Source organism: Sus scrofa, chromosome 11 (assembly GCF_054392235.1).
Source record: "Sus scrofa isolate SSC_HxYL_T2T_F1_AM1 chromosome 11, Sscrofa_HxYL_maternal_Yorkshire_Landrace_v2.0, whole genome shotgun sequence".
Classification (NCBI taxonomy): Eukaryota; Metazoa; Chordata; class Mammalia; order Artiodactyla; family Suidae; genus Sus; species Sus scrofa.
Window position 1 is genome coordinate 71,684,060 of NC_139393.1, and position 22,323 is coordinate 71,706,382.

General features: G+C 44.1%; 1 protein-coding gene across 12 annotated transcripts in view; it reads left to right on the forward strand.

Annotated features, from left to right (window-relative positions):
* The window catches only part of LOC110258728 (ATP-binding cassette sub-family C member 4), a 208,159-nt gene that overhangs the window by 54,808 nt on the left and 131,028 nt on the right, over positions 1–22,323 (forward strand). For all 12 annotated transcript variants that reach the window (XR_014819744.1, XR_014819742.1, XR_014819748.1 and 9 more), the window contains 3 exons: positions 4,060–4,161; positions 8,486–8,575; positions 10,377–10,568. Coding sequence is in view for 4 of the 12 variants with exons in the window: in XM_084982122.1 (XP_084838248.1) it covers positions 4,060–4,161; positions 8,486–8,575; positions 10,377–10,568 (384 nt within the window). In the remaining 8 variants the exon portion in view is untranslated. The remainder of the gene's footprint in view (positions 1–4,059; positions 4,162–8,485; positions 8,576–10,376; positions 10,569–22,323) is intronic.

The following is a 22,323-nucleotide window of genomic DNA, read 5'->3' on the forward strand; positions in this document are numbered from 1 at the left end:
TTTTTTTTTTGTAAAGTGGGGGAATTTCTGTTCTATACACATGCTGAGCATTGAGTTTTTTGTCTTGCTAACAGGCCTAAACTGAAACTGGAATTTGGTTTTGTGTAGACAGGATGTATAACATGCACATATAACCCTTTGCTTTTAGCTGTGATAGCTCCAACTATGTAAAGCTGTCAATGGTTTGACTGATTTGAACCAGCCACACATTCTGTTCCTTCCTTTAGCCGATAAAGCACAGTGACTCTGTGTAAGCTCAGTGTTCGCTGGAGTTGGGACTGTGTCTGTAAGTGCGTGAATGATGTAGTCTCTCCCCTCTGTGGGACTCCACACCCCTGTGGGGTTTGGAAGTAGGGAGGGCAGTGCCAGCTGCAGACATCCCGAGCTAGTTCCCAGGAGGATTAGCATTTGAGATGGGCAGGAAGGATGGATGGGATCAGTACTCAGGGCATCTAGGCAGGGGCCACTTGGGTACTGTGGACTTAGGTGCTGATGGGTCGCTGGAGGATGTTGAGCCTGGTGGACATTCTCAGAGGTGTTATAAAGAGATCAGGAGAGGGGGTATGTTGGGATAGTTTTGGTGGTGAGGGCTGGGGAAGGAACCAGCAAAAGAATTTGTATCAGTATTTGAAACAATTAACAGTGAGATTCTGAAATTATGTTGTTTCAAGAGGAAAGGAGAATTGGGAGAGATGTGAGCTGTGGCAGAGCAGGTGAGATCTGGTACCTGACTGATGATGAGGGAGGCTCTGTGGAGAAAACTCAGGCTGCAGTGGTTGTCAGCCTCCAGAGGGGTCCTCAGACTGCTGTGTGTCCATCTTGCTTCCTGCTGGACATGGGATGGGGCGGGTAGGAGTAGCCTTGCAGGGGGTTGAGGTTCTCAGGAAGCCTGGATAGAGGAGGAAGGAACATGTCTCCCACCAGCTGGTCTTTGAGAGAAACGCAGGCATAGTGTCTTTTTCCTGCACAGAAGCAGGTTTTCGTGTTCAGCTATTACCTGTTCTTTTGAAGTGAAAGGTTGAAATCAAATTTGTAGCTTGGTGGCATGATAGACCAGGGTGTCAAAGACCTGAAGGATGTTATTTTGTTTAGTGTAGTAGATCACTATTTATGTGTTGTTTTCTTTCTCACACACCCACACATTCTTGTTTCAGTTGCTCCCTGTGTTGATTGGGATTCAGTTTGCCTCTGGGTCCTAGACTTACCATGTTAATCTGCTTTGCTCTATCTCCCTTGTCCTTGCCTACGCACAAGGATTTGGAGGTGCAGGCTGAGAATCGCTGGATAGAGCCAGTGGGCTTTGTTGCACAAGGATGGAGGCAGGCCATCTGGCAGGAGGTTGTTCAGGCTGGAGGTGCTGCAGCAGCACCAGGAGAGACCCAGTGGTCTTGCTGCACAGGGATGGAGGCTGCAACCAAGCAATCAGGAGTCAAGTAGCAGTGTATAGGATGTTTTATTTACGCCCTCAGAGAGAGAGGGCTTCCCTGGGGTAGGGACTGGCCCTGGCTGCAGCTGGGTCTTTCCTTATATCCGTGTATCATGGACTTGTTGGGAGTCTCCTGTTCTCTTGCCCAGGCCCAGTAATTTCCTGTCCCTACTGCCCTGCGCCATGTGTAAGGGCTGAGTGTTGTTTTAATCTCCGTGTAGGGGATGTTTTGATCTGATTGGTCCTTGGGCAGGACACCTTATTTGCTTGGGGAAGAGGTTATATGGTGGCCAGGTGAGGAGTAGGTGAGCAGGGAGTGAGCAACCCAGGCTGGTCCAGGTGGGGGAAGGGGCATCACAATGAGACATGGCCAGAGGCTTTTGGTTTAAATCTCCTTGAAGGGGATTTGAAACCTATAACGCTTACACAGGTGGTTTGTTTTTCTCTCACGCAAGAATCCTTGTAAGTCTCTGTGCAGGTTTCCTGGGGCAACCATAACAAAGTCCCACAAACCACATGGCTTAAAAACCACAGAAAATTCATTTGAGTAATAAAAAAAAAATAACAACCAAAAAAAAAAAAAACCAAAAAAACCTACAGAAATTTATTGTTGATCGTCTTGGAAGCTAGACATCTGAAATCAAGGTGTCAAAGGGTCATGGTCCTTCTGAATCCTATGAGGGGGAATCTTCTGTGCCTCTCCTAGTAGTTCTGATGGTTGTGGGCAAACTTGGTGTTCCTTGGCTTGTAACTGCCATCACTCCAGCCTCTGTCTCCATCTTTATGTGGCTGTTTTCTGCCTGTGTGTCTGTCTCTGAATCTCCTTCTTGTTTTTTTTTTGTTTGTTTTTTGTTTTCTTTTTCCCAGGCTAGGGGTTGAATCAGGTGCAGCTGCCAGCCTACACCACAGCCACAGCAATGCCAGATTCAAGCTGCATCTGCAACCTACACCACAGCTCATGGCAATGAAGGATCCTTAACCCACTGAGTGAGACCAGGGATCAAACCCACATCCTCATGGATACTGGTTGGGTTCATAGCTTACTGAGCCACAATGGGAACTCCCTGTGTCTCTCTTTTTATGAGGACACCATTCACATTGGACTCGGGACCCACCCTATTCCAGTGTGATCTCACCTTAACTGATTACATCTGGAACAACCCTATTTCCAAATAAAGTCACTTTTTGAAGTAACTGGGGTTAGGATTTCTTTTTGAAGTAACTGGGGTTAGGATTTCAGTGTATCTTTTGGTGGGAATACAGTTCAACCCCTACCGAGTCTGTGGCTAGTGTGATCGTCCATGGTGCTAGGAACCCAGACTCTTTCTTGTTACTCCACTGCATCGGGCCTTGACCGAGCTGGCAGCCTCCAAGGCCCAGGCCTGGGGTGGATATAAGTCCTGGACATTGTCATTTTCCCCTGACCTGGAATTAGTTTCATGGCTTCATCTGTCTGCTTGAGAGGCTGGAGGGTGAGGTTCTCCCTCTAGGCTGCCACATGCCAGCAAAAATCCTGGTATGTTTCCACAGATCAAAGGCAGATTTGGAGGAGAGCCAGCAGCCTCTGCTCACGTTCAGTTCACAATTCTTGGGTGGGGGGTGGTGTCAGTTGTTTATTCAGTTTCTCTACCATTTCAGATGTTCCGGTTGAATTGCATCTAGTATTTGCAGGGCAAGAGGGAGTTTTCAGGCATGTGACTATGTTAGCTGTGCAGTGGTTCCCAGGGCTTGATTTTATTCAGCTACATTGTCTTGAGTAGCTGCTAAGTGTTGTGAAAATAGCAAGAAGTGGAAGATGGGCCATTCCTGCTGTAGAGGAGAGAGGGCACTGACCAAGGAGAAGAGACCAGTGATTGTGAGAAGATGCTTGTAAAGCGTTTGTTGAGAGAGAGAAACATAACAAGAGCATTTCATTTTGAGAACAGTGACTTAAGTGATAGTTAATGACAAGCAGTGATGTGGATTTAACACCTTGAGGAGCAGAGCAGAGTGTACTTAAGTGCCTGGGTAAAGGTCATGACCCCAAATTGGCAGAACCAGGATTTTCCTTCTGCGTCTCTGCTGGAGGTCTTGTGCTCCCAGCTAGTCCTGTGACACCTGATTCCCGAAGGCCTGGGAATGGCCTTCCTCTCTGTGTTCCTACCATGTCATGTGCTTGACACATGGCGGGATTCAGTGAATATTTATGGAATCATTTCCTACCAACTCCCTTGTGTGCTGTTAGTAACACAAAAATCAAACGATGAACATGTTCCGGTTCTAAATGTGTTTGAGTTTGGAGCCATACTTTCTCCTTAAAGGAGGAACCAGTTTACGTACTGACCAAATTACAGCTTTCCTTGTGGCCAGGAACTCTTTATTTTGTTCACACGTGCACACACACACACATATATACTCTAAGTATACTAGATGTACTTATTATATGGTTGTATATACTATATACAGTAATAATGGTATATGTTATTCTATATATTATTTAGTATGTGTTGACATGAACCAACCTGTTAAGTACAGTTGACAAAATGATAACGTAGGCTGTGTAACGATTTTTATTGCAAATTCTAGGAAAATAATTATTTTTGTTTGCGCGTTGTTCCTGTAGTTTAAACAATCTGTCTTTCCTTTTTCTGTAGAGCTTTCTGTTGCTTGAGGAGACATCACAGCACAACCCTCAGCTGCCATCAGATGGTGAAGCGATAGTACACATGCACGATTTCACTGCTTTTTGGGACAAGGTAACAAGTCCTCCATTCCAAGGTGGACAACTGATGACATAGGTTTATTGGGGAATTTTAAGATTTACACATGGCGTAAACTGTGGCTTGTTTATTTACTGAAAGTATGTATAAAAATTCCCAAAATCATGAATAAGTTTTGCAACTATGGAGAATAATTGTAAAATCAGTCTGAGATATTTGACATATATCTCTGTCTGATTTTCAAGAGAGCTTTCAAAATATTAGCACTTTTTAAACTTAAAGTACATGTGTTTATAACATTAGAATTTACAGGATTGGAAAGACAAAATGCTGCAGTGTAAAGTGGGTTAACATAACTAGATAATTATTTGTTATAGACGAGAAGCACATAGTTTTTTGCCTTGATGCTCTCAGAGCATCTTATTACCACACAACGAGCAAGCGAGCAAGGGAGACGGTGATTTGGATCTTTGCTGTGGGGGAGGGAGGGGGCCGCCTCCTAAGCTGCTGGGTGGTGTGGCTACTTTGGTGGCAGCCAGGGGCAGGGAGGAGGCAGCAGGAGGCGTGGTCAGAACCAGGGATTCCCAGGTGTAGGTTGCCCTCTGTAGCAAGCTGGCAGGTAGAACTGGTGATTTTCCAACACTTGGTCTGTGACATTCAGGCAAACAGAAAAATCAGCAGGGTCAGCTCTCAAGGAGTTGTCACTATTGCCCACCCGGTGTGGCCCCTTTATTGACAACCGAAACCCTCCACCTGCGCCCCTCCCTCCCACCCCCATTCCCCCGCCCCCAGGTCCCATGGTCCTCTGTGCACATCCTCCTTAATCAGTGTGGGTTAGTCAGGAGAACACACACCGCTAGAGAGAGAGGAGATTCCATGCGGGGAATTAGAGGGAAAAAAAAGCAAAAAGGACAAAATGATGGCGGATGAGGCAACCTAGAGATTAGCAATGGCAGGAAGCTGCTCCCACCCCAGAGCTGGAGGGACTCAGGGAGGTGGTGCTTCCACCAGAGAGTCCTCCATCCGGAGCAGGGCCTGCAGCCTGGCTGCTGGAGGAAGTGGGGACCACAGTGCACGTGTCCAGACTCTGTGGACTCATCCTGTCTTTCATGCCTGTAACTCTCTTGGGCCACCTGCATCATGTTCACCTGCCACTGACTCAGTACCTGTCGTCCCCACCAATGAACAGTAGTGTGTTCCCAGATGCATACAACCACAGCCCTGCACCTTCTGCACCTGCAAACTCACACGAGGTGCCTCCCCTGACCTGACAGTCCCTCCTGCCTTAACATGCTGGACCTCCCTCCTGCCTGGTGTTTCTCCTCGTGATGCACTTGCAGCTCTGATGGAAAGTGCCATTAAATTTCCACTATAAAGGCCACTCTGTGTGAAGGCTAACATGTACTTTGTATGACCCATTACCAGATTGCTTGTGTACAGAACTCTGCAGCATTTTTATTTTTTTTATTTTTTTTTCTCTTTGAAATTCTTTTTTTTTTTTTTTTATTTTCCCACTGTACAGCAAGGGGGTCAGGTTATCCTTACATGTATACATTGCAATTACAGTTTTTTCCCCCACCCTTTCTTCTGTTGCAACATGAGTATCTAGACATAGTTCTCAATGCTATTCAGCAGTATCTCCTTGTAAATCTATTCTAGGTTGTGTCTGATAAGCCCAAGCTCCTGATCCCTCCCACTCCCTCCCCCTCCCATCAGGCAACCACAAGTCTCTTCTCCAAGTCCATGATTTTCTTTTCTGAGGAGATGTTCATTTGTCTGCAGCATTTTTAAATGAGTTATTTTGTTCTTTTTTCAAGAAGTTAATAGCATGTCCTCAGACTTCTGTACACCCTGCATTGTAGCACAGAACACCCTATTCTGTTGTTCTGGCCTTGCCTATATGATTGTGTCCCATTCTGGGGTCATTAGTAATTAGGGCCTGTCAGGTTAGGTCATGGGTGAGAGTCCCCAGGAGGGGGAGGGCACAGACATTGGGGGTTTTGGGGAGAAGCCGAGTCTGAATGAAGCATATGCTGGTTGGGAGGCAGGAGATAGACATGAGCTCTTTAACCTGCTCCTCTAGACAGCCAGGTGGGCAGGTGGGGGAAGGTCTCAGGCACCCAGGTCTCATTCATGAAATGATGGGACTTTGTCTCAGTCTTTAAGCTTCAAAATAAATGGTCCTATGGGAGCCTCCAAATCTCCAGTGGGGCAGGGGCTTCACACCGTGTTTGGCACAGAGTAGGGGCTCAGCTGATGATCCTTGTTGTCATTGTCCCCTGAGTCTGGATACCCAGGAGGGGAGGGGACCCAGCACCCCTGAGCTGTTCACACCACAGAAGTGCCCAATCCTGAAGCCTGAGCAGGGAGGGAACTCAGGGTCTGGTCCTGACAGACTGTGAGGTGGGGTGACAGGAAGCTCAGGTTTGTATGTGGCTCATTATTCTGTCATCATAACTGAGTGACAAATAGTGAAATAGGAACCTAAGTGTCAGGCAAGAAGAAAGGAGTGGACACAACATTGTAAATCAACTATAATTTAAAAAATGAAAAGAAAGAAAGGAATGGAGAAGCTTAAAAATGTTTCTCAGGTATTAAAACCTCACTTCCTATTGATTTATAATTCCTATAAAATCTGGAGCTAGATTTTTGGGTGATGGAAAATAATTATTTTTTTAAGTAGGTGAATATTTATAATCAGTTCAGCTCTTTCCAGAGAAATATTTTCTTTTCTTTTTTAGGGCCACAGGTGCGGCATATGGAAGTTCCCAAGCTAGGGGTCGAATGGGAGCTACAGCTGCCGACCTACACCACAGCCACAGAAGCTTGGGGAGTCCAAGCTGTGTCTGTGACCTATACCACAGCTCACAGCCACGCCAGATCCTTAAGCCACTGAGCAAAGCCAGGTATCAAGTCCTCATGGATAGTAGTTGGGTTTGTTACCACTGAACCACAATAAGAACTCCCAGATAAATTTTTCATTTTGAAGATTATTCAGACATAAACATATCCAATCTCTGTGCTTTTGAGCATTTTACTTAATCACATGTAACCACTTTTTTTTGTTGAATTATTAGCCATGTCTATTTATTTAATAGTTTTTTGTAATGCTTTTTATTTTTTTCATTATAGCTGATTTAACTTAAAAAAAAAAAACATTAACAGTTACTGACAATTTTCTTAACATAATTAGGCTATGTAAGGACCTGTACTCACCCTTCAGTCTCTCAGGACCATGACCTGTGATGGCGCAATGAGTACTTTCTTCTCCTTCCTCTCCTTGGATTGGGTGTCATTGTGCATACCCTCTTGTTTTTTGTTTGTTTGTTTTTCATAGTAGAAGTAATTTATTGCTCCTGGTTAGTCAGGACAGATGATGCATGTAACATGTATAAAATTGAGGCTTTACCATTCTGACCCACAATATCGTAATTTCTTTGTTGCCCATTTTTTGATGTTGGTGCTAAATTAGAGCCTTTTTTTTTTTTTTTTTGTCTTTTTGCCATTTCTTGGGCCACTCCCACAGCATATGGAGGTTCCTAGGCTAGGAGTTGAATCAGAGCTGTAGCTGCCGGCCTATGCCAGAGCCACAGCAATGCAGGATCCGAGCCGTGTCTGCAACCTGCATCACAGCTCACAGCAACGCCGGATCCTTAACCCACTGAGCAAGGCCAGGGATCAAACCTGCAACCTCATGGTTCCTAGTCGGATTCATTAACCAATGAGCCACTAAATTAGTGCTCTTGTGATGTTAGACCTTTAACCATTATTTATAAGAGTTAGTTTATCACGAGTGACATTATCATCTAAAGTGCTCCTTTGCTTGCTGGGCATGACCGAGGTTCATTCTTTATCAAATGAAAATGGAGAGATTTAAAAGTATTTATTAGTAAAGGGCCAGGCAGGCCATGTACTTATGCTGCCCGCTTGTGGAGACTGAGATAGTTCTAGTCTAAAATCAAGGGGTCATAATGAAAATTTCTATAAATGATTAACAACCTCCCACACTGAATAGTCTTTGAAGTACATTAATTTAATATGCTAGTGTGCATCAAGCAGTTTGTACTTCAAGCAGGTGTCTTGTCATTTCAACTACTTAAATTCTGTGGGTGTCTAGGGCTGTGTCCCTGTGGAAATCTGGTAAGAGAAGGATCTTTCCTAAAGGTGCTAAGCTGCTTCAAACCCTTAGAGAGGTGTAATCAGATGAAAAGGCCTGCAGGACACAGTATCTTCACACAGGAAGGAGGAAAATGTGGGCTACATTATTGTTCATTGACTATTATGTTATTGTCTCCACTTTCTAAAGCAGTTTGTGTTACTTCATTGAAATGGGCATATTTCTGTGAACTTTCATTTGTAGGCATCTGAAACTCCAACTCTCCAAGGCCTTTCCTTTACTATCAGACCTGGGGAACTGTTAGCTGTGGTTGGACCTGTAGGAGCAGGAAAGGTAAGTTATGATGCCTTCAGACAGCTTGATGCAACGCCATAACCCCTAATTGTCAGAGCTGAATCCAAAGCTGTGTATGACACAGTTTGAACTGGGTGTATCTAGAACAGTGTTTCTCTAAGCATGTTCCATGAAAGATTAGTTCTGCCAGAAGGTTGCATGACCAAACAAACCTGGACAAATTCTTATTATGTTTTCCTTCTTGGTGCTTTTAGTCGCACAGCTGGAACTGCTTGTTGGGAATCTGCATGTCCCAGTGAAGGAAATGATTTATGTGAGAGCTGTTCAGGATAGACTGAGACCTGGGGACTTCTCTTTGTCACGGTGGCCCCTCCAGGAAGTCATGAGGCTGTCAAGGCTGTTTGGGAAGCTTTGAGCATCTCCTCCTGTGACTGGACTTGGTCCTGTCAGTCAGTCATGTGTGAATGTGAATGTGCAGCCACGGGCTGGAGCCAGAGACACAGACTTGAGCAAGACCCCGCCCCCCCTGCCCTCCAGAGGCAGCCAGGTTCCGGGGTGACACAGAGACACAGGCAGGTTATTTCAGCCCTGTGTGGCGAGTGCCCTGGTGGTGTGGACACAGGCACATCCCCTGTGTGTGTGGAATATCTGGAGGATGTGCACGTGCACTGGAGTCCTGTGTCTGTGCAACAGAGTACAGACCCCTCAGCGTGGGCTGTGTCCATGCAAGGGCGACGGTTTCCTCTGGGATAGTCTTTGCTCCTCAGATGCAGTGCACTGCAGAGTTCTTTTTTTTTTTTCTTTTTGTTTTTACTTTATTGGCAGCCCCGAGGCATATGGAGTTTCCAGGCCAGGCATCAGATCTGAGCCACAGTTGCAACCTATGCCAGAGCTTTGGCAATGCCAGATCCTCAACTCACTGTGCTGGCGGGCAATTGGACCTAGCGCTCCAGAGACATCGCTGCATCCCATTGCATCACAGTGGAAACTCCCAGAGTTCTTTTAAATAATCTTCTTTGGATATATTCCTCACATAGCTTTATAAGAACAAGTGCTTGTCAAGTAAAGGATACTCAGGGACATTCCCTTGTAGTGCAGGGGGTTAAGGATCCCACGTTGCTGCAGCTGTGACACTGGCTGCAACTGCGGCCCAGGTTCAGTCTCTGGCCTGGGAACTTCCACATGCTGCTGGTGGGGGTCAAAAAACGAAACAAAATAAAAGGATCCTCAGATGCAGGAACAACTGCATAAAAAACCAGATGCATGAAACATACATCCTGCTGGGCTCTCTGCTAGTTAGGAGTGTTAAATATTCTTAATTAGTCTTTGGTGACTATAGCGCTTCATTTGGTAGAAACTCTTGAGTGAGGATTATTAGACTATTTTATTAATATTCCTTTTTATTTTTATTTACTTATTTATTTTGTCGTTTTGCCATTTCTTTGGCCGCTCCTGCAGCATGTGGAGGTTCCCAGGCTAGGGGTCGAATCAGAGCTGCAGCCACAGGCCAACACCAGAGCCACAGCAACTTGGGATCCAAGCCGCATCTGCGACCTACACCACAGCTCACGGCAATGCCGGATCCTTAAACACTGAGCGAGGCCAGGGATTGAACCTACAACCTCATGGTTCCTAGTCAGATTCATTAACCACTGAGCCACGACGGGAACTCCTAGTATTCCTTTTTAATCATTACTTTATATTGACCAGTAGTAGTATTTTCAAAGTTTTTGTCCCTGCTGCCAGGGCTCCACTCTATCCTACTCTGAATGAAAGGTTCTGTTGTTTATCAAGCTCCCAGGGCGGGAAGCTCACGGGTGTGTGTTTGCGTCTGTTTCAGTCATCACTGTTGAGTGCGGTGCTGGGGGAGCTGTGGCCGAGCCAGGGGCTGGTCACTGTGCGCGGGAGGATCGCGTATGTTCCTCAGCAGCCCTGGCTGTTTCCCGGAACCGTGAGGAGTAATATTTTATTTGGGAAGAAATATGAAAAAGACCGATATGAAAAAGTACTAAAGGCTTGTGCTCTGGAAGAGGTGAGTAATGACTTCTGAGTTACATGTACTCAGATTTCAAATGATAGCAATACTGTTGGCTTAAATTACTAAAGTTTGTTGAAAGTTCTTTTTTTAAATTTTTTTTATTTGATCTTTGCTTAATAATCTAAGCTGGTCTTCTGGGTAAGTATGCAGGCATATACATGGCTGTTTTAATCCTAATGGGATAACAACACTCACAGAATGCCTTATTGGAGTGGGATTGTTTCATTTTGTGAAGGTTAATTCCCTGTTACTTATTTATTATTTTGTCCGTAATGTGCAGTGGCTTGATATGGGATCTCAGTTCCCAGAGCAGGAATTGAAACCAGCCTGCAGTGACCAAAGTGCCAAATCCTAACAACTAGAGCAACTAGGGAAGTCCCTTACCTTTTTTTTTTTTTAACAGGCAGTTACAAAAATTTGCAAAACTAGACAGCACAGAGTAATGAACCCTTACATACCCGCTTCCTGCTTTGTCCAGGATCACTGGTGGCCAGTGTTGTTCCATCTCTACCTCTGCCCTCGGCCAGCCCCACCCCCACTCCAAGTTATTCTGAAACTAATCCTAGACTTCAGATTAGTTCATCTGTAAACATTTCATTAGTTTTCTCTAAAAGATTGGAAAGCCTTTGGAAAAAAATTCACCACATTATTTCACCTGAACAATAACCCACATTCCTGAATATTATCCACCTTTCTAGTCCTTACTTCAGTTTTGTCTGTCAGCTCACTGAGAAATCTCCTTCACCATTGGTCTGAATCAGACTCACATGAGCTCTGTCTCTGCACATGGCTGATGCCTCCTCTGTCCCTTTTAGTCTCCAGGTTTCCCTCTGCACTTGGTTTTTCACTAGTAATTTAGTATTTAAAAGAAAATGGAATTCTTTAAAATTTCTTAATATTGCATCATTTCACTGGGGGAGAGCTTGTTTTCAGAAATGGCATTGAGTTTCACAGAGAATGGCAAGATGAAACTCTATGTTGGGATTTAAATGAAATTAGTGAATGGATGATGAAAACTGAACTTAATTGATAGGAGAATATAATTTGGCAAAAAGAAAGAAAATGTAAATACTGATGAATAGAACGTTACCCTCTTGGGTAGTAAAAACTAGTGAATAATAGCATTAAAGGCCTCACCCGGGAGTCTGTTCAGTGCAGTCTGCATATCCTCCTTTTCTTGTATACCGTGAGGAAGAGGCTGGGACAGACTCTCAAAGGTGGGGTGTTGAAGAGTTCCCATCGTGGCACAGTGGTTAACAAATCCGACTAGGAACCATGAGGCTGTGGGTTCGATCTCTGCCCTTGCTCAGTGGGTTAAGGATCCGGCATTGCCGTGAGCTGTGGTGTAGGTCGCAGACGCAGCTCGGATCCCGCGTTGCTGTGGCTCTGGTATTGGCCGGTGGCTACAGCTCTGATTTGACCCCTAGCCTGGGAACCTCCATATGCTGCAGGAGCAGCCCTAGAAGAGACCAAAAAAAAAAAAAGGTGTGGTGTTGAAGGCTCCAAACTTGCTTAGTGGGGCAATTGTAATTTTTCTTGAACAGTGGCTTGAACATCATAGATTGTATCAGATGAGTAGCATGTTACGATTATGGGGACAAAGCAGAATTGCTCATTTTGTGGGCTTCCATTTCTTTCTCTTTGGTTATATGGGTTTTTTTTTGTTTCTTCCTTTCTTTCTTTTTAGGGCCACACCTGCAGCATATGGAGGTTCCCAGGCTAGGGGTTGAATGAGAGCTACAGCTGCTGACCTACGCCACAGCCACAGCCATGTAGGATCCGAGCCACCTCTGCCAGATTCTTAACCCACTGAGAGAGACCAGGGATCGAACCCACAACCCCTTGGTTCCAAGTGGGATTTGTTTCTGCTGTGCCACAACAGGAACTCCTTTCTCTTCAGTGATATGTTAATGGGAGATTGTGCATTTGCAGGAATGACGTCAAGTTATCAGGAATGAGCTAGATTTTTACTAAATAATGTATATACTGTGTAGGAAAAGAAGAGGGGAGTTCCCTGGTGGCCTAGTGGTTAAGGATCCAGCATTGTCACTGCTTGGGTCACTGCTAATTTATTCTCAATCCCTAGTCCGAGAATTTCCACATGCTGTAGGTGAAGCCAAAAAGCAAAGCAAAGCAAAGCAAAGAAGGGGTAAGCAAATGTAAAACGGTAAGAACAATAGCTCCCATTTGTTCAGAGTCCACGTGGAAATCATTTTTCTGTCTCTTATTCACACACCCATATGCACACACATAAAAAGCTATATGAGCTATTAATCCTTTATCAGGGTCTTCAGTGTCACCATCTTCATATTGTAGTTGGTAAAACAGAGGCCTGAAGAGATGAGACAGCTCTCTTCAATGTTTGCAGCTCAAGTTCAGATCCATTTCTGCAGGGCTCTAGACGTCATAGTTTTCTATACTGCCTCGTAATTGGGGAAGTTAATAAGAAAGAACTTTTAAAAAAAAATGGGTGATTGATGAAAGTGGAAGGTGGGAAATTGGGTAGTGGAATAAACAGATCTCAGGCATTTTTTTCTTTACTTAATTAAGTCCAGCGCCTGATGCCCAGATCAGACTCCAGAGATCCAGGCCTGCGTGTGACTATTTCTTTGCATGACCTTGCCTTTGGTGAAGCTCAGGGCTGTCTTTCTCCCACACATTTCAGCATCTATGGAGAAGAGCAGGTGCTGGGACAGTGGCTGCCCTTTAGCATTTTCCCCAGGGCGATGCTTTGCGGCAGCCACGCTGGGTGATTGGACCAGTAATGTGGGCGGGGCTCTGGGGCTTCACTCACCCCTTGGTGTCTGTGCTGCGCAGACTCTGGTGGGAGGGGCCCTGCAGGGCTGGGCTGCACGTGATTCTTCTGTACTGATGTGACGTTTGTAAACGTGGACTCCTCTCCTGTTCTGCTGTGGGCTCGAGACATGGCATCGGGACCCCTCCTGCCCATTCCGTCCTTGGCAGGAAGGGAGGCTCAGGGTGGGGAAGTAGCAGAGAGCAGCGTCCTGGGCCTGGTTTTGTCACTTGTCCGCTGTTCCTTTGCACCCGTGCTGTTATCTGCCTGGGCCTCTGATGTGTCTGCAGCAAAATGAGGACATTGGGTCAGAGGGATTCCAAGAGGTTTTGCTGCTGCTTTGAAATGTCATCTGTGACTCTGATTAGGGAGGGGTGAGTGAGGTCTTTAAGACACCTGGGAACCAGGTAATGAATTATGAGACCTCTGCTTATCTCCTTTTGGAATCCATGTGTCAGTGAATGGGCATAAAATGGCCACAAATAATCCTGGAATCCTGGAGTTATTTTGGCCTTGTAGATACAGAGACTGTATGTGTAGTAGAAAAGCCTTGGCCTTTGGAGAGAGAGAGTCCTGGGTAGTGACACCAGGTGTTTATCTCAGTTTCCTTCCTTATTAAATGCAGGAGGTGTGGGATTGTTGTAAAGGCTTCAGGCGATGCCTGTGAAATGCAAACATGCCAGGTTTTCCATAAAAACCTGGTAGCTATTGTTACTACTCTAGCCCTTTTCTCTACATCCATCCATCTATACATACATATAAATGCAAAGGTTTCTCCTGACAGTTCTCCCTACCCTCACCTCCCCCAAATCCTGGAGGAAAGAACAGGGGGAAAAAAGCAGCAGCTCTTGTATTACATACATTAATGACAAGTAGGTTATTATACTAGACCTAAATTGCTCTAAACTTTTCAGTTCATTGAGCTGAAAACTTTTCTGTAATAAAATAGAAAGATATGAAGTAAACACACTTGGTAGCATTGTTCAGACTGATGACGGAAATTTCAAGGCCCAGGAGTCAGAATGATCTCGAAGAGACAGCAGTGAGTGATTCTTGAAGTGAGATCTCAGTTCCCTGCTCAGGGCTTCAACCTGGACTGCCTGGGGAAAACTGGGAGTCCTCGCCACTAGAGCAGCTAGAGGTTAGAGGCTAAGAGCAGAGTTGCCCTGATTCTGTCCCTTCTTAAAAGCAGGAATGTTTCAAGGAGGCAAATACTTTGAAAAAAACAGGCATAAAATGTATTATTATAAGCACAGTGCATATGGGAGAGCCCAGAGGGAAACAGTTTAGAAGCCGAATAGCCCACTCGGGAGTGTGACGCCCCGCCGGTGGGGAGCGTGCCAATGCAGTGATTTCCATCACTTCCATGGGGCAGTCTTCAGGGTCTTTGTTTTCCTTTGGCCGATTATCTTATTGAACTTTCATCTCATATTAATCACATCTCTGCCAACTGACATATATTCTTCTCAGATTTCCTTGACAATCATGGGATAATAAGTTTATTGATCCTTCTGTGTCTAGGTCTAGACACCATCAAGTCTTGAGTTACTTTAGTATTGCTTTCATTTTAAATTTACTTTTTAATCCCTGCTTGGGCAGCATGATATGAAAAAGCAAAAGGCTATGAGCTGACATGAGCTTGGTTCATATTCTAGTTGTTCTATTTAACAGCTGACTTGGCCTATTGCAGGAAGGGGACCCCCCCTTCCAAGGCCCAAGAGTGGGCTCCTGTCTAATGCTCAGAAATGAATGTCTGAAGAGACACACGTGCTGATGAAGCAAAAAACTTTATTGGGAAGGGGCGTCCCAGCAGAGGGCAGGAGGCTAAGGGAACCCAGGAGGACAGCTCTGCCACATGGCTCACAGCCTCAGGGTTTATGGAGATGGGGTTAGTTTCCAGTTGTCTCTGGCCAGTCATCTTGCTCGGCCAGATACTTGGTCTGACTTAGGGTCCTTCTTGGTGGTGGGCGTCTCTCAGCCAAGGTGGATTTCAGCACCAAGGATTCTGGAGGTTGATCATCTCCTCCCTCCTAGGGGCCCCTCCCAAATTCTCCCTGTTGGTTTTCAGGGCAGCACTGTGTTCCTTATCGGGCCTCCTGTTAGGAGATAACTCAATGCAAGCAACTGTTATTGTCCCCGGCCAAGGTGGGCAGTTTTGGTCCCCAGCCCCATGATGTAAGCTCAGCTGGTCTCAGTGTCCTCATCTGTGAAATGGGGCCAGTCCCTCCTGTGCAGCGAGTTGTGAGGATGAGAGAAGCAGCATCAGGGTCTAGAGCAGAGCTTGGTGCCCAGACCTCCCCTCCAGAAGCTAAGAGTGGCCGTGTGAGCACGTACAATTTATGGGGCAGACAAGCTGGGTCCTTCCCGAGAGCTGTGAGCACAGCCTTAGGAAGCCAGCAGGAGGAACGCAGACCCCAGACCGGATTCCTGGGAGAGCGCGTTTGTGCTGAGCCTGGAAGGATGGGCAGGGCACTGCCAGGCCTGAGAGGAGGGCGATTCCACTCGGAAGGCAGGCTGTGGAGAAAGGCAGCGCCCCGCTGTCTGACCCTGGGGTCCCGCCCTCCTCTGCCAGGGCTCCGTCCGCCCGCCCCAGCCGTTCCCACCGTCCTCCCCTTGGGGCTTCTGCTGAGTCTCCGCCACTGCTGAAGGCCCTGATGTGCTTCTTGCACGGGTGGCAGCAAAGCAGCATCACCACGTCCCAGTTCACCTCTGGTGTGTGTGTCTGCTCTTCTGTGAACACGGGTGAACTTGAACTGAGAGGAAACCAGCGTGAATGAGAGCACCTTCCTGTCAGAGGGAGGGATTGTAACCTGTGCTCAACTCGGCCTTTTCCCTTTAACCGGATCAGAAATTGGTGGCTGGGAGATTAGCCTGGTTTGTATATTCCTTCAAGTACTTTGACATTTTTTCTTCTTTGGGGTTTGTCTATAAATAGTTTGCAGAGCTAACAACATGTTCAAAGACTCAGAGAAAGCTTGTTCCTTACGCCCTAACTGCTAAATCAAAGAGTGGATTTAAGTGTCTTTTCTAGAACTTGATTAAGATTATTGTGCTGCAACCTGGTACTATTTTGAGAAGGAAGCCAAAACAACAAGACAAGCAAAGCATGAAAACTAAGAACAGTTGGCAGGGACTGTCAACAGTAAAGTGGAGGCCAAGTGTGTGTGTGTGTGTGTGTGTGTGTGTGTGTGTGTGTGTGGCTAGGAATCCCTCTTAAAAGGATTCATGAGGAGTTCCCATCGTGGCGCAGTGAAAACGAATCTGACTAGGAACTATGATGTTAAGGGTTCAAATCCCTGGCCTCGATCAGTGAGTTGGGGATCTGGTGTTCCCCTGAGCTGTGGTGTAGGTCACAGACGCGGCTTGGATCTGGCATTGCTGTGGCCGTGGCATAGGTTGGCGGCTACAGCTCTGATTAGACCCCTAGTCTGGGAACCTCCATATGCTGTGGGTACGGCCCTAAAAAAAGACACACACATACACACACAAAACAACAACAAAAAAGAGTCATGAAAACCAAGAGCCAGAGATGGTATTGACTTCTGAGCTAATAACGAATGAAGGTGAAATAATGATGAATTTTCATGACAGTGCAATTGCTGCCTTTCGTTTGATGCCCCACCTTTAAGCTTAGAGTTTGCAGGGAGCCTGTGTGTCTTTGTGGCCCTCAGGGTGGGTGATGATGGAGACAGTCTCTTTCTTCTTGTGGTCTCATGCTTTGCATATTGTGATTCACACTTGAATGGGGTCTGTTAGTTTGATGAGAAAATAAATATCAGCCACTAGTAGGAAGTTACAATTAATTATGTCTGTTCATATGCTTGCCTCTTTTCTTGAGTTTAGTGCTTCTTGTTTTTCTAATGAAGTCTGTAGAAGAGAAAAATGAGACTTAGGGAGATCAAAGGACTTGTTTATCACAGAGACCCCAGAGTGCCACTTGCTTTCTTCCCAAATTTACTAAAGCAAAGATGAAGAAATGAGGGCTTCATCTACAGAAAACTATTGCTGTATATCCTAGGTTGATGCCTGTGGGGTTTGTGCTGGGAGTGTCTAGAGGTAATTACAGGCAATCTAAGTAAATGTTTCTAATATAATACTGTGCAACTTAAACCTGACTGTTCTATTGCCATTTTGGGGGTTTTTCTCATCTTTTCTTTTTTTCCCCAGATACTCTGATTTGTCTGTTTACTACTACTACTTCTTCCTCCTCCTCTTCCCCCTCTCCTTCTTCTTTACTTCTTCGTTTTTCTTTTTATTGTTATTTCCCCAATACAATTTTTTTTCCGGCTGTACAGCATGGTGACCCAGTTACACATACATGTATACATTCTTTTTCCTCCCATTATCATGCTCTATCGTAAGTGAATAGACATAGTTCCCAGTGCTACACAGCAGAATCTCATTGCTAATCCATTCCAAAAGCAGTAGTTTGCATCTATTAACCCCAAATTCCCAATCCGTCCTGCTCCCTCCCCCTCGGCAACCACAAGTCTATTCTCCAAGTCCATGATTTTCTTGTCTGTAGGTGGTTTCCTTTGTGCTGTGTATTAGAATCCAGATAAAAGTAATAACTTATGGTATTTGTCTTTCCCTTTCTGACCTATTTCACTCAGTGTGACAGTCTCTAGTTCCATTCATGTTGCTGCAAATGACATTATGTCATTCTTTTTATGGCTGAGTAGTATTCCATTGTGTATATATACCACATCTTCCTAATCCAGTCCTCTGTTGATGGACATTTGGGTTGTTTCCATGTCTTGGCTATTGTGAATAGTGCTGCAGTGAACATGCGGGGTGCATGTGTCTTTTCTAAGGAAAGTTTTCTCTGGATATATGCCCAGGAGTGGGATTGCTGGGTCATATGGTAGTTCTATGTATAGTTTTCTAAGGTACATCCATACTGTTTTCCATAGTGGTTGTACCAGCTTACATTCCCAGCAACAGTGCATGAGGGTTCTGTTTTCTCCACACCCTCTCCAGCATTTGCTATTTGTGGTCTTGTTAATGATGGCCATTCTGACTGGTGTGAGGTGGTATCTCATAGTAGTTTTGGTTTGCATTTCTCTCGTAATCAGGGATGTTGATCATTTTTTCATGTGCTTGTTGGCCATCTGTATATCTTCTTGGAGAAATGTCTGTTCAGGTCTTTTGCCCATTTTTCCATTGGGTTGTTGGCTTGTTTGCTGTTGAGTTGTATAAGTTGATTGTATATTTTAGAAATTAAGCCCTTGTCAGTTGCATCATTTGAAACTGTTTTCTCCCATTCTGAAAATTGTCTTTTTGTTTTCTTGGTTTCCTTTGCTGTGCAAGAGCTTGTTAATTTGATTAGGTCCCATTGGTTTATTTTTGCTTTTATTTCTGTTGCTTTGTGAGACTGACCATAGAAAACATTTGTAAGGTTGATGTCAGAGAATGTTTGGCCTATGTCCTCTTCCAGGAGTTTGATGATGTCTTGTCTTATATTTAAGTCTTTCAGCCATTTTGAGTTTATTTTTGTGCATGGTGTGAGGGTGTGTTCTAGTTTCATTGATTTGCATGCAGCTGTCCAGGTTTCCCAGCAAAACTTGCTGAAAAGACTGTCTTTTTCCCATTTTATGTTCTTGCCTCCTTTGTCAAAGATTAATTGACTGTAGGTTTCTGGGTTCTCTATTCTATTCCATTGGTCGGTCTGTCTGTTTTGGTACCAGTACCACACTGTCTTGATGACTGTGGCTATGTAATACTGCCTAAAGTCTGGGAGAGTTATGCCTCTTGTTTGGTTTTTGTTCCTCAGAAATGCTTTGTCAATTCTGGGTCTTTGGTGGTTCCATATAAATGTTTGGATTGTTTGTTCTTGTTCTGTGAAAAATGTCATGGGTAATTTGATAGGGATTGTATTGAATCTGTAGATTGCTTTAGGTAGTATGGCCATTTTTATGGTATTAATTTTTCCCAATCCAGGGACATGGAATATCTTTCCATTTCTTTACATCTTCTTTAATTTCCTTGATTAATGTTTTATAGTTCTCAGCATATAAGTCTTTTACCTCCTTGGTAGGTATATTCCAAGGTATTTGATTTTTTGGGGTACAATCTTAAAAAGTATTGTATTTTTGTATTCCTTTTCTAATATTTCATTGTTAGTATACAGAAATGCGACTGATTTCTGAATGTTAATCTTGTATCTTGCTACTTTGCTGAATTTGTTGATCAGCTCAAGAAGTTTTTGGGTTGAGTCCTTAGGGTTTTCTATGTATAGTATCATGTCATCTGCATCCAGTGACAGTTTTACCTCTTCTCTTCCTGTTTGGATGCCTTTTATTTCTTTTGTTTATCTGATTTCTGTGGCTGGGACTTCCAGTACTGTGTTGAATAACAGTGGCGAGAGTGGACATCCTTGTCTTGTTCCGGATATTGGTGGGAAGGCTTTCAGCTTTTCTCCATTGAGTATTATATTTGCTGTGGGTTTGATTAAATGGCTTAGATTATGTTAAGGTATGTTCCCTCTATACCCACTTTGGTAAGAATTTTGATCATGAATGGATGTTGGACTTTGTCAAATGCTTTTTGTGCATCTTTTGAGATGATCATGTGGTTTTTGACTTTTCTTTTGTTAGTGCGGTGTATGACGTTGATTGATTTGCATATGTTGAACCATTCTTGTGCACCTGGGATGAATCCCACCTAGTTGTGGTGTACGATCTTTTTTATTTGTTGTTCTATTCGATTGGCTAAAACTTTGTTGAGAATTTTTGCATCTATATTCATCAAAGATATTAGCCTATGGTTTTCTTTTTTGGTGGTATCTTTGTCTGGCTTTGGAATTAGGGTGATGGTGGCATCATCGAATGTGTTTGGGAGTGTTCCTCCTTCTTCAACCTTTTGAAAAAGTTTAAGGAGGATGGGTATAAGTTCCTCTTTGTATGTTTGGTAGAATTCACCTGTGAAGCCATCTTGTCCTGGACTTTTATTTGTAGGGAGTGTTTGTTTGTTTGTTTGTTTGTTTAGGTGAACATTTTTTTTTTCCCACTGTACAGCAAGGGGATCAAGTTATCCTTACATGTATACATTTTTTCCCGCACCCTTTGTTCTGTTGCAATATGAGTATCTAGACCTAGTTCTCGATGCTACTCAGCAGGATCTCCTTGGAAATCTATTCCAAGTTGTATCTGATAACCCCAAGCTCCCGATCCCTTCCACTCCCTCCCTCTCCCATCGGGCAGCCACAAGTCTATTTTCAAAGTCCATGATTTTCTTTTCTGAGGAGATGTTCATTTGTGCTGGATATTAGATTCCAGTTATAAGAGATATCATGTGGTATTTGTCTTTGTCTTTCTGGCTCATTTCACTCAGTATGAGATTCTCTAGTTCCATCCATGTTGCTGCAAATTTCAAATGCATTTTCAATCGCCTTTTCTTTTTCTTTTCCTTCAGGAATTCCTATTATGTGTAGATTTGGCCCACGTTATATTATCCCATAGATCTCTTATATTGCTTCCATGTTTTTTTCATTTTGTTTTCTGTCTGCTGTCCTGATTGGGTGATTTCCATTATTCTATCTTCCAGGGCACAAATTCATTCCTCTGTTATTCATTCTGGTCTTTATTGCCTTTAACTCAGTTTGTATCTCTGCAAATGAATTTTCCATTGCTTCTTGGCTCCCCCTTACATTTTCTAGTTCCTTTCTAAAGGAATCTGCATTACTGTTCATATCCTCGCTTAATTACTTCAGTATTTTCACTATCTCCCTTTTGAACTCAGTGTCTGCCAGACTGCAGGGGTCTGTTTCATTGTTGACTGCTTTAGGTGAATTCTCCAGTTCCTTTAACTGGGAATGGTTTCTGATCTTCTTCATCATGCTTGTGTTTTTCTTTTTCTGTGAGTTTGGGGAAGCCAAATTCTACTCTTGTAAGGCTATTTCTATGCAAAGTTACCCCCTTTGTATTTTTGGGAGGGTTACTATTTATTTTTGGTGTGGGAGTATGAATATTTGCTGTCTCTTTTTTTGGTGTTAGCAGGCTGTTGTTCCCAGGATGCTCAGTGTTTGTTTTTTTTCCCAAAGGAGAAAAAAGTTTTTATTTTTATATATTTTTTAAACTATTATTATTTCTATTATTTTAATAGTTATTTCCCCAATACAGTTTTTTTCTACTGTACAGCATGGTGACCCAGTTACACATACATGTACACATTCTATTTTCACACATCATCATCCTCCATCATAAGTGCCTAGACATAGTTCCCAGTGCTGCGCAGCAGGATCTCATTGCTAATCCATTCTAAAGGCAATAGTTTGCATCTATTAACCCCAAGCTCCCCAACCACTCCACTTCCTCCCCCTCCCTCTTGGCAACTGTAAGTCTATTCTGTAAGTCCATGATTTTCTTTTCTGTGGAAATGTTCATTTGTGCCTTATATTAGATTCCAGATATAAGTGATACCATATGGTATTTGTCTGTCTGTCTGTCTGTCTGTCTTTCTTTCTTTCTTTCTTTCTTTTTTTTTTTTTTTTTTTTTTGTCTTTTTGTCTTTTCTAGGGCTGCACCCGTGGCACATGGAGGTTCCCAGGCTAGGTGTCTAATCGGAGCTGTTGCTGCTGGCCTATGCCAGAGCCACAGCAGTCCGGGATCCGAGCCGAGTCTACGACCTACACCACAGCTCATGGCAATGCTAGATCCTTAATCCACTGAGTGAGGCCAGGGATGGAACCAGCAACCTCATCGTTTGAGCCACGATGGGAACTCCTGTCTTTCTCTTTCTGACTTACTTCACTCAGGATGAGAGTCTCTAGTTCCATCCATGTTGCTGCATGTGGCACTATTTTTTTATGGCTGAGTAGTATTCCATTGGGTATATATGCCACATCTTCCTAATCCAATCATTTGTCAGACATTTGGGTTGTTTCCATGTCTTGGCTATTGTGAATAGTGCTGCAGTGAACATGCGGGTGCATGTGTCTTTTTTAAGGAAAGTTTT